This window comes from Jatropha curcas, chromosome 5 (genome assembly GCF_041381405.1).
Source record: "Jatropha curcas cultivar XTBG-Jc1 chromosome 5, XTBG_Jcur_1.0, whole genome shotgun sequence".
Lineage (NCBI taxonomy): Eukaryota > Viridiplantae > Streptophyta > Magnoliopsida > Malpighiales > Euphorbiaceae > Jatropha > Jatropha curcas.
The window spans coordinates 17604058-17616553 of NC_143155.1; the positions used below are offsets into that span (position 1 = coordinate 17604058).

The 12496-nt window shown below is 37.6% G+C and overlaps 2 protein-coding genes across 2 annotated transcripts; one reads left to right on the forward strand and one right to left on the reverse strand.

The window, feature by feature from the left end:
* Positions 1-2376: 2376 nt before the first annotated feature.
* CAM6 (calmodulin 6) lies at positions 2377-4245 on the reverse strand. The gene is made up of 2 exons (NM_001308689.1): positions 4096-4245; positions 2377-3036 (listed from the first exon to the last, which is right to left on the reverse strand). The coding sequence occupies exons 1-2, from the start codon at positions 4169-4171 to the stop codon at positions 2663-2665; spliced, it is 450 nt and encodes a 149-aa protein (NP_001295618.1). The 5' UTR covers positions 4172-4245; the 3' UTR covers positions 2377-2662.
* A 3326-nt stretch (positions 4246-7571) lies between these two features.
* LOC119370531 (uncharacterized) lies at positions 7572-8405 on the forward strand. Its single transcript, XM_037638806.1, has one exon. It carries the CDS (start codon positions 7572-7574, stop codon positions 8403-8405), a length of 834 nt encoding a protein of 277 aa, XP_037494734.1.
* Positions 8406-12496: the final 4091 nt, after the last annotated feature.

Consider the following 12496-nt stretch of genomic DNA (forward strand, 5'->3'; position numbering starts at 1 on the left):
TAAGGTTGATTGGAGAGAGAGAATTTGTGAGGTTCTAAAAATTGTTTAGCCAGGAAAAAGAGGGGTCTCCATCATACCTCTTTTCGAAAAAGTCAATACGCGCTTTGTACACGGTAACACGGCAAAATTTTATTCTCTAGATTAGTCTTCAGTTGTTGTTGTTTTGCAGATTGAGGTGTCGAATAAATCAATTTAAAATTGAAACCAGGTGTCTAGTCAAAGAAAAAAAATCATTAGATGATTAAAAAAGTCTGACATGGGTATTAAGGTAAATTACATATAATCCTGATGGTTGTGGCAAACATAAACTTAGAAAGAGATTTTGCTTATGTGGTTAATATGCAATTCTTCACGCTCATTCCGCGGTAAATATAATGATTAACCTAGTAAATAAAGTTGGTAAAAAAACATAATGATTTTGAGCTAGGTAAGAAACTGTGGGCCTATTAAATAGGTAACGTATTTGAGCTAACAAAAAAAAACTGATTCTTTCTATTTATCACCTTTTTTGCGCTTTGATACCGATAGTTTAGTTAAGTATTATTGGTAAAAATGATTCGATTTTACCATAGCAAATAAATGTAAGGAGCAAATTTGTCTCTAACTTGCATAATTTCAGTGGTGTCTTTTTGTTTTCGCAAGTCCTCGTCCTTTCAAAATCAAACGTCTTACTTTATTATCTAACCGGATATAGAGCAACTTTACACATACACATATTCCATATGTGCATATATGTCATATGTTTATAAGAAATAACAGTACATTCCCTCCTAGTTGTAGTGGTATACAATTTATAGGGTTATAATTAGCTTTGGGTAGATCTTCAGAGAATCAAGCACCGGCGAACACAACGTTTCTTTCCATCCTTTTTTTTGCCATGATTGGAGTCGTTGCTACCTTGATGCTTCCTTGACATTGACCTTCTGTGTATACAAATATCACATCAATTATCAGCTTCTGTTTCTGGGTAGGCGTAAAGATATTATATTCTACCCCCTTTTTATCATTTTCTTATTTACAAAGCAAGATCCAATCATACCCTTAAATTGGTTCTTCGAATTCTTTTGTCAAATTGTAGAATCTTATTGGTTTCTCTGTGACATTCCAGAATTTTGGTTAACAAAGATTCTTCTTGAATTTACAATTTTTTTTCCGGGCTTTCATGTTATTCAATGTGACTGTGAGCCTTTTATAATTCCTTGGATTGAACAATTAGCATTGGTAATAAAATGATTTATTATTTTTGTTATTCATTTTGGGAAGTTATATTCCTTCGTTTCACTCAACTTATGGAATGCTACATTTTAAGGACAAAAAAGGGGAGAGAATAAGATAAATTCTAACACCCGGACTAAAGTAATCTGAAACCAAATCAAATGATGAGAGAATTGTCGACAAGGAATTGGATGCCTGTCCACATGCTACTCGAGCAAGCGAGTACCAAATAAAGTTATTCCAAAACTCCCACTTGAACAACAAAGCAAGGAGGAACCACGATTTTAAAAGAACTGACTTTGGATTCAAAAGCTACAAACAAATCTTAAAATATCCCAAAACCTGGCAAAATTTAAGTCACGAATTTCACAGACCACTGCTTCTATTTCGATACTAACACGCAATACTGCCTCTTCTACTACGATCCCAACCAAACTGACGAATAGAAAAAAGATAAGAAATCAAAGCCCTTACTCCTATACTCCATTCCAATCAAATGGCTGAAGTCCTGAGCCCTAAAGCCATAATGAATGGGGAATTCGTAATGGGCATCAGCCAGCTAACAAAGAATAAGTTATAGCACCAATATCGGATCCAAAAATTCACATTGCAGCACCAATGTCGGATCCAAAAATTCACATTTCAAATGGAAGACTGATTCCTATTTTCTATCCTAAGCACCATTATATCATCCCATCAAAACCTAAAATTTCAATGATATTAACTTCTAACAGAAAGAGTTGAAAAAAAAAAAAAACAAAAAACTAAATAAAATTTCATATTGGCCCAAAAACTAAAGCTTCTTCAACCTGGATGGCACAAGCCACCTAGCACACTTCTAAAAATCAAGCTTGGCTAAAACTTGTATGTGATTAAAAAATTAGAAATGAGAGAATACACATTGAAGGAACCCGAGGTTGGCTGGAGGGAGCCCTACGATAAGAAGTTGCGAGGAAGTAAATAAGCAGTAGCAGCCAAGTGGCAGCCCAAGTATCAATCCTATTCTGACTACTAGACAGCACTTCATTATAGCAGTTGTTTTTAAGTACACCTACAATATAGCACACATAAAACTCATACTACCATAAGACTATGGAACTAAAAAGAGACTCCAGATTTTGAATATTAACAAAATTAGTCATTCATAAGCAAAAACATCTGATCATCCCAATTGTTCTAGGTTCATAATATCAAAGGCATAAAGAAAATACCAGACATAAAAAGAGAAACTAACAAGCCAAACTACTAAACGGGAAACAGCGCAAACAAGTAGATAGTAATGAAAAGTGCCACAAAATAATGCAAAACAAGAAAAATAGACAACCAACCAAAGCTAATAACACCAAATGAAGATGTCCTAAAGGGAAATAGAATTCTCATCAAACTTATCTGCCCTGTTTCCCTTTTTCTTTTTATGCTTTTAAAATTCAGTTTGGTTGAGTGGTCCTCACTTGGCCATCATGACTTTAACAAACTCCTCGTAGTTGATCTGACCGTCACCGTCCACATCAGCCTCACGAATCATCTCATCAACCTCCTCATCTGTCAGCTTCTCGCCAAGATTTGTCATGACATGGCGCAGCTCAGCAGCAGAAATGAAGCCATTCTGATCCTTATCAAAAACCCGGAAAGCTTCCTTGAGTTCCTCCTCAGAGTCAGTGTCCTTCATCTTACGGGCCATCAGATTAAGGAACTCTGGGAAATCAATGGTACCATTTCCATCAGCATCAACCTCATTTATCATGTCCTGGAGCTCTGCCTCAGTTGGGTTCTGGCCCAATGATCGCATTACAGTCCCAAGTTCCTTAGTGGTGATGCAGCCTGGAGTGGAATTAGAAACCATAGTAAGAGACCAGTCAGGAATACAAGTAACCAAAAAAGCAACATAAGAAACATAACCAGAAATTTTGTAATTGTAGTCAACAAAACCTCCAACAACTAATTTACATAAAGTCTCCATTTTTAATGACAACCATTCACGGTATTTCCCCAGATTTGTTCCCTCAATGTTATCACTCTCCTAATAATCCCTTCAAGTTCCATACTCCTAAACTAATCCTCAAGCTTCACTTTTGTAGCACAAGCATTCTCCAATTCCCGTTCTAAAGATCAAACATGTGTAGCTACAAGGAAACCATTCCACAAGCATCCAAACCCCAAAGAGAACGAAAAAACAAAAATAAGAGCAGGACACAGTTAACGTGAAATTGCGTTACAAACAGATATTCATTCACAGATCTATCATTTTCAGTCACAGATAAGATGATCCACTTAAAACACCAAATCAACCATAATCCCCAAACGACAAACACAAACAGCCACATTCACCTAAAACATCCATAATGATATAGATATTTAACAATAAATAAATGACAATTTTAATTAGCAAAAAAAAAAAAATCAAAACAACACAGGTTTAAAAAAAAGATAAAAGAGATAACATCGAACCCTTCCAAGGAAATCAACAGCAAAAGCATAATCATTTACAAACAAAAATGAAGAAATCATAGATCGAGCACATAATCCAGAACAATGGCATAAACACAGAAGGTAAATTATCGCCACAAACAAAAAACAGATCTAAGGATAACAAAAGGCTGTAAAGGAATTCAAAAAGATCTATATATAATAATTTTAAATAATTAAAATAAAAAAAAACTCAGAAACAAACCAAAATGAAATTGTCAAATAACAATAAATCCTCAGGAACATCAACACCAGAAGTCATAAACAAAGCATAGATCAAAGAACAATGACAGAAGAACTATCAAATAAGAAAAGAAAAATGAAAATCAAATAATCACCGCAAAGAAGAGACCATTAGATCTAAGAAAAACTAAAGAAAAAACAAAAAAGAGAAAGAGATCTGAGGAAAGAGACCATCGCCGTCCTTATCAAATAGGCTGAAGGCTTCCTTGAACTCAGAGATCTGGTCGTCGGTGAGCTGATCGGCCATGGAAGAAGATGTGTGAGTTCGAAGAGGAAGAGAAAAAGAGAGAGAAAATATCAAAGAAAGAAACCAAAGATGATGATAATACAAGCGCCTCTTTGATCTGGCTCTTCATTGACTCTGATGTTGAAAATAAATAGGCAAGGCGTACGTGGGCCATTCAAAATGAAAGTGGGCCCATTTATCATAGTCCATCTTATGCACTAAGCATCTGATTCTCTCTCATCCGCACGCTATCCATTCTCCATACGAGCGTTAAAAAGAAAACCACAAAATATTATTTATTTTATCGACAAATACATAAAATTATTCATTTTATCAACAATTACGTAAAATTAGGGATAACTAATATAAGAACCCGCGCAATGTGTGAAGTAATATTAAACGATGAAATAATATTTTATAATGTTATTTAAAAATAATAAAATTAGTATAATAAAATGATTGGGAAATGCTTTACAAAATTATATCTCATTAAGATATGTAAAAAAAAAAAGCTAGAATGCTAAGATTGTCTCTTTCAATATTCTCTGAAGCCTTTTACCAAAGTATGAAATAGTAAAACTCATGCATAGTATATCCTAGACGTGTCAAAATGGATTCGTGTGTCAAGTTCGATACAGATTCGCTTAACATGCAACACAATTAAGGTGAACACGAACACGATCAATTTAATAATTGTATTTAATTTATCAACACGAACACGAAAGTTAGGCAAGTGACACGAACACGACACGTTTAACCCGCTTAATATCATAAACAGGTTAAGTGGATCGTGTTGACTCATATCAACCCGTGTAACCCGCTTAATATTATAAATAGGTTAAGTAGGTCCTGTTGATCTGTATAAGCCCCACTTAACCTGCTTATAACATTTTTAAATTTTAACTTATTTAACTTCAATCATTCATATATACAATGCATAAATTCTTCAAGATTCATAACTAAAATAAAAAAGTAATGCAACCATAAAATTTAAATATGTTTTAATTGGAGTATTTATATTTAACACTAAAGTTACCTCTTTATTCTTAAATAAACAGGTCGCTCGCCTAACCTACGTGTCAACTTGTGACACAACATGTTTATATTCGTATCATAAATGGGTGATTCATTTATCACACGAACTATTTAAACTCAATCCTAACCCATTTATTTCGCGTGTTAGGCGAATTGTGTTTGCATATCATGATCCATTTTGACATTTTTAGTATGACTTGTATGAAAAAATGCACACATACTATTAGTGTATTTTCCAATAGTGATAATAATTTTGAGAATTTAACTAATTATATCGAAATAAGAAATTAAGTATTTTTTATTTTATGTTTATGATTTATTATAATGATTGTTTATTTATTTGAAATAATAATGTATTATACATAGGCCGAATACATCATTTGCCTCCTGAACTTGCACAAAAAAGTCTTGTGGCTCCCTCTATTTTCAAAACGACCTTATGGCCCCTTGAAGTTACAAAATTGCTATAATTTCACACCTCTCCAGACATATGAGAATGCATGCATTTAATACGCACTGATGTGTCAAGAATACACAATAGAAAAGAGGACTTTGTTTTTCTTTTTTAATTTTTTTATTTACTAGCTATCACCACAAATCTCTTCTACTCGACTGTTTTAGGGAATGGTCCAAGGATATCAATTCCCCATTATGCAAAGGGCCAAGCACCTCGAAGAGGTTGTAAATATGTTGTTGGTTGTTTAGTCACTCTGTCATATTTCTAGCACTATTAATATGTTCTTACTTTTTGTTCGACATAATTTTTCATGGTTGGCCAATAATAATCGAGCAAAATAATTTTTTTTATAATGGCATCTGCTCCTTCATGTGCTCCGTAGAATTACCTCCCTTACTATATAGTCGGCCTGATCCTCGCCCAAGCATTTCAACGAAGGATGTGATTTTGATCTCTTATACAAAGTTTGTTGTTCATATGTGTATTTTGCAGCTTTCCTTGATACTTTGATCACCTCTGTTTTATCTGTTGGAGGTATTCCATGCTCTAGAAAATCCACTATTGGCTTCATCCGTCCCTGCTGCACTATGGTTTTCATTATTTGTTCTTGCTCGACGCTAGTGTGGGTCCCGTATATGTATGGCACAACCCAAGAGGGGGGTGAATTGGGTTTTCTAAAAATAAAAATTTAACTTTTAAAACCAAACACAGAATTCTGTTGCAGCGGAAAAAGTATGCATTTGTGAGAGTAAGTTATTAAGGTTAGAACTTCCTCACAAAGCTCTATGCAGAAAATAGAAAGACTTTGTAAAGAACAGTTATAGATTAGAACTGCTTCACAATATTTTATTCAATTTCAAAAACTACTTTATAAAGGAAAGCTATTACTTTTAGAACTTCGTCATAAAGTTTAGATATATATTAAAGACTATGTGAGATATAGTTATTGAATTCTGAACTGCTTCACAAAGCTCTAAGCCAGATTAGAAAACTATTTAAAACCCAAATGGTGAGATATACTGAAAATAGAAGAACAGTTTAGAACTTGGTATATTCACTATGCAGAAGTCCAGATTTCTAATGTTCAGTAATAGATAAAGCTTATTCCAGTTTAGAACATCAAAGCCATTAACAACTTTAACATTTCTAAAATATAAACAAAAGTGTGAGTAAAATAGTATCAAGCAGAACTTCATTTAATGGTGAAGTCTAAAAAAAGTGTTTGAAGTGGATGGCACTGTAGCTTCGTCTCTCCCAAGAGCTACAGTACACTATAGCCATGTGATCCCTCTGGCATCTAGAGAAATGGTGGGTGGGAGTCTTTGCCAGCCTTTGACCTCACGCCTGCAGCATCTATTTGAGCTTCGGGAACTGGGCTTCATTTGGCATGCTCATTCTTAACATCTCCCCTAAACCTCTACTTTGTTTAGCTCAGCCACCACTTTTATTCTTTATTACCTCCCCCTCAGTATTCAAGTAGTCTATGTGTTTGTTCCTCATCACAGCTTCAACAGTGCTATTTGTGCAATTTTGTCATCGGTGCCGCCACCAACTAGCCTACCTTCTCCTTTACATTTTCTTCTCTCTGCGCTGATATTTTGATGCTTTTTTTGGCTCCAACCACCACTGAAATCTGCTGAACAACTGATCTTGGCATGCACCTCATCTTCTGTGTGTTCTCTATCTCAACGTCGCGCCTCCCCGGCCAACATTTCCGGCGACATTCAGACTGGGATATTGAAGACTACTTTTAGTTCCTTTCCAGAAAATTATAAATTTTCTAACCTTTTGTGGCTACTTACCAGTGTTGGTGTGATTACAAATCTTTAATGCAGAAAAACTGATTTTAATTAACAGTTATAAAATTGTTCGTCTCTCTTCCTAGAGAGTTCTTCTGGTTTTGGTCTTGTCTTTGACAAGTTTTTTCTCATGGCTGATGATAAACATATTTCTGTGCAGATGGCTAACTTATCAGTCACCGGTGAGGAAGATGATGTACTAGTTTTTGTAGAGGACGAAGAGCTCTCTACAGGTTCTGACACTTCTCTCTGTCTGGTAGGACATTTTCTTACCGATAAAACTATCAACTTCCAGGCTATGAAACAAACCCTTGCTTCCCTATGGAGGCCTTTCATGGGAATGTTAGTCAATGAGGAGGGGAATGGGTTTTTTCGTTTTCAATTTTATCATAAGGTGGACGTGGACAGAGTTCTTGATATGGCACCATGGACTTTTAACAATCAACTTTTGATTCTCGGTAGAGTTGAAGGTAATACCACTTTGTCTGAAATCCCTCTATTTGAAACTCCTTTATGGGTCCAGATTCACAAACTCGATGATGGGTTTATGATTGAACGAGTGGCAGTCCGATTGGGCAATGAACTTGGTTCTTTTCTAGATTCTGATCCCAATAATTTTACAGGGCCAAGAAGATCCTATATGAGACTGAAATATTTACATGATGTCCGTAATCCCATCCGACAAACACTGAAACTCCGTGCAAAGGCTGGAAATTGGTTCTATCCCACATTGGCATATGAAAGATTACCCAGTATATGTTTTCTATGTGGTTTCCTTGGGCACACTGAACGATTCTGTCGTAAGCTCTTGAATGAAGGAAGTGTTTCATTGGTCAGAAAATTTGGTCCGGAGATTCGGGTTTCTAACCGACGAAGCCTGCGAATCGGTGAACGATGGTTGAGGGAGGAGACATGTGGGTCCTGGGATACGACTATTCTTGATGATGGATTTGAAAAAGTGTGACATCCTACCGAGTTGAGTCTTAGCATAGAGTCGAGTTGAGTCCAGTTGACCAAACCCGGTTGGGGTAGAATAGGTTTATAAGTGGAGTTACTTGAGTGAGAGAAAAAGATCAAGCATGTGGGTGAGGACTTATTTGCATTAAAAGATCAAGCTTGGGTATTAAGTTGTAGCCTGTTTACAATTGAGGTACCATTTAGGAAGTTTTACATAAAATCCTTTGATTTTGATAGCCTACCCGTGCATACCCATTTCACTTTCCCATTTTTCATCTTTATCTTCATCTTCTTCATCTTCTTCCTTTCCTCTTCCACCTTCCTTTCAATTTTAATGGTAGTTAAGCCTTAACTTCAACTTCTCTTTTATCTAAGTAAGTAAACCTTCTTGAAGTTCATAATTGAATCATTTGGTGCTATTATTTTAGAATTCATAAGAATTCTTATTTATAGGTGAAGGGAGTTCTAAGAGTGTAGAAAAAAGAAGTTAAAGAGGAGCTCAAGCTTTTGGAGCAAAGGTTTGATATCTCTTGTTATTTTCCATTTTCTTTGTATGAGATTTGTGTGGTGTGTTGCTATTGAGACAATATTGCTTCATGTTGAGCGGGAGGACTGGTAATGGTGAGAAACAGGGGAGAACAGGGGAGGTATTGAATAAATGAAGTGAATATTGAGTTTATGTTGAAACAGGTTTTGCTGGAATTTTACCAGTAACTTCATCTTGAATTTGACCCCATTTAATGATGGAATTAGGAAGTGTCATAGAAGAGTTATTTGTTCCTCTATGTGTTAGCTTTACATGGGTTTTTGAATCATCCAAATCGGAGTTGTATATTGAGAGATATGACCAAAAGAGTACAGACTGTGCAGGTTGGAAAATGCGAAGCGCGCGCGCGAATCGCATGACGAGCTCGCGTTGCCTTCTCGCGCTCGCGACTTTCAAATGCGCGCTCGCGACTTTCACCTGAAACTCTCTGACTCTTATTTGGCACATCTTGCGCTCGTGACTTTCAAGTGCGCGCTCGCGACTTGTGCTCGCAAACTCTCTGACTCTCATTTGGCACTTCTCGGGCTCGCGACTTTGAAGTACGCGCTCGCGTACTTGGCCCTTGGCCTGTAAGCGATCGCGACCTTCATCGTGCGCTCGTGAATTTAGCCTGAGAACTCACTGTCTCTCATTTGGCATTTCTCGCGCTCGCGACTTTCAAGTACGTGCTCGCGACTTGTGCCCGATAACTCACTGTCTCTCATTTTGCATTCTACGCGCTCGCGACTTTGAAGTACGCGCTCGCGACTTGTGTTTTCATGCACTTTTGGACTTCTTTTTCAATGCAATTGTATTCCTTTGCTTCACTTATATGCCTCCAATCATTTTAACATCAAATACAACATTAGAACATGTATCAAAACAACATGCAAGCATGCAAATGATGTGAAATCAAATAAACATTATGAAGTTATGAACTATTAATATGATGTTGTGTTATATTATTGACATACCAACATTATGCTCCATTGAGGTTAGGTAGAAACCATGTAGATAAGGCTATGTCGCGACATAGGATAGCAGATCTGCACCCCATACAGTTTGATACTCCGGCTACAGGCCGTTGAGTGGATATGATTATATATGGGCCATAGCAGCCAAGCATACAGTATTCATCCAGTTTCATACAGTTTTTCTTATCACTTCGGTTTCACTATAACCTTATGGAGCCATACAGATATCTTGACATAACATTTCATGAATTATACAGTATTATAAACAGTACAAAAGATAATCAAGGTATCATGACAGTATCATGATGTGTGTGCTTATATGTGCCATATGTGTTTACATGGTTCTTTCTATACATGTATGTGTTTAATTGTTTCTTTATCTGTTGAGATATCCACTGAGCTTTATTTGCTCAGCGAGTTACCTGTTTAACTCGCAGGTTTTGAGATTGGACCGTAGAGAGTCAGCTTACAACTGCTGCAGTTCATCTGTAGAAGACTCAGTCTTCAGGGTAGCTACTCATTTTAATATGTATCTTTGTCTACCCTTTTTATGGCATGTACAGGGCACTCAGTTGGGCCCATTTCATTTTGACACTAGTATCATGTTTTGTAAATATAAATTACATTATTTTTGTATACAACATCAGCAGGCTATTATATTCAACATACATTATGATTTCAGCATGTCAGGCCATACAGTCAACCAGTTTGTAACGTCTCGACTCGGTTTATTCGGGTTTACGGGTGGACCGGAAAGGGGTGTTACAAATTTTAGTATCAGAGCCCGGTTTAGTTTCCCCGGGCTTGCATGCATAAGTCAGTATAGTGTACATGCCATGTCTACCCTGATGAACTAAGCAGTTGTTATTCTTTTAGGAGGATGTCATAGGAAGGTGAGAGCGAGTCACACGCCTCCAGAGCAGTGGAGGGTGAGGCTCCAAGAGCACCAGGTCAAGAGGTATTGTTAAAGCAACTTGCGGATACTTTTAGATAGATTGCAGGGGTGATACCTCAAGCACCAATAGTAGTAGAAAGAGAAAGAAAGCCCCCATTAGAGAAGCTTCGGAAATATGGGGCGAAAGAATTCAGTGCTAACAAGGATGATAGTCCAGAAAGAGCTGAGTATTGGTTAGATGGGACATCGAGAGTTCTGGAACAATTACAATGTACACCAGAGGATAAGTTGGTTTGTGCCACATCATTGCTCATAGATGAGGCATATACATGGTGGACTACTGTTCAGCAGCGGGTATCAGCAGAGCAGCGTACATGGCAATTCTTCTTGGATGAATTCAAGAAAAAGTTCATCACAGAGGCTTATCTAGATGCGAGAAGGAAAGAATTCTTATACTTGAGGCAGAACAGAATGTCAGTTGCTGAATATGAGCGAGAGTTTACCAGACTCAGCAGGTATGGTAAGGGGATAGTGACTACAGAGGCCGAAAGGTGTAAAAAGTTTCAGGAAGGCCTGAACGATGAGATTCAGATGGGAGTGGTAGCTTCCAGATTCAGAGAGTTCTCAGCTTTGGTAGAGGCAGCTCAAGAGATAGAGCGCATTCAGGCCAGTCAGCGTACCAGACGCCAGCGGTCTCAGCAGAGGAGAGACTAGACTCAGAGTGCACCCAGTACCTATCAGTCAGAAAGCAAGAGATTCAGAGGTGCTAGTAGTTTAGCTAGTTCTAGACCTTCCTTTAGCCAAGGTGCAGCTAGGGGTGCTAACACGCCAGCGGTATCAGTTGTGGCTAGTTCTGCTGGTGGTAGTCGAGGTTCAGGCAGAGGAACTGGTAGAGGCACCAGTAGAGGTGCAGAGTCAGCCGGTTATACTTTTCCACCTTGTGAGCATTGTGGCAGACGGCATGGTGGAGATTGTTGGCTGGTGACTGGTAAATGTTGGATATGCGGAGCATCAGACCATCAGAAGAAGGATTGTCCGAAGAGGGCAAAAGTTCCTACACAGTTCATAGCAGGCAGAGGTAGAGGTGAGAGCTCCGGAGGGCAGAGACAGTAGTCAGAGACTGTGGATAGACCTGATACTAGAGGTCCAGCCAGGGTTTATGCTATGCGAGCAAGAGAAGATGAGGAAGCTCCAGATGAATAATTGGTGAGTTTTCCTTATGTGATCATACAGTTTATGCTTTAATTGATCCTGGCTCATCTCATTCATACATTAGTGTACCTAAACCTTGGGTTAAAGGGTTAGAAGTTGCATATGTGAGTCAGGGTATGGTAGTTACTAATCCATTAGGAGATGTAGTACAAACTCATACAGTGGTCGAAGGATGTCCAATTGTTATTCATGGAAAAGAGTTTCCAGGAGATCTTATGGAGTTGCCATTCAGAGAATTTGATGTTATTCTGGGTATGGATTGGCTATCCAGACATCAGGCTATAGTTGATTGTGCAAAGAAAAGGGTGACATTATATACTACAGCAGGGGAAGAGATTACAGTAGTCGGGAAGCGGCGAGATTTTCTGGGTAATGTGATATCAGCCATGGCAGCAAAGAGATTAATTCAGAAGGGTTGTGAAGCATACTTGGTATGTGCATTACAAGCAGAGAAAGAACAGTCAGAAGTGCAAGATATACCAACAGTGTGT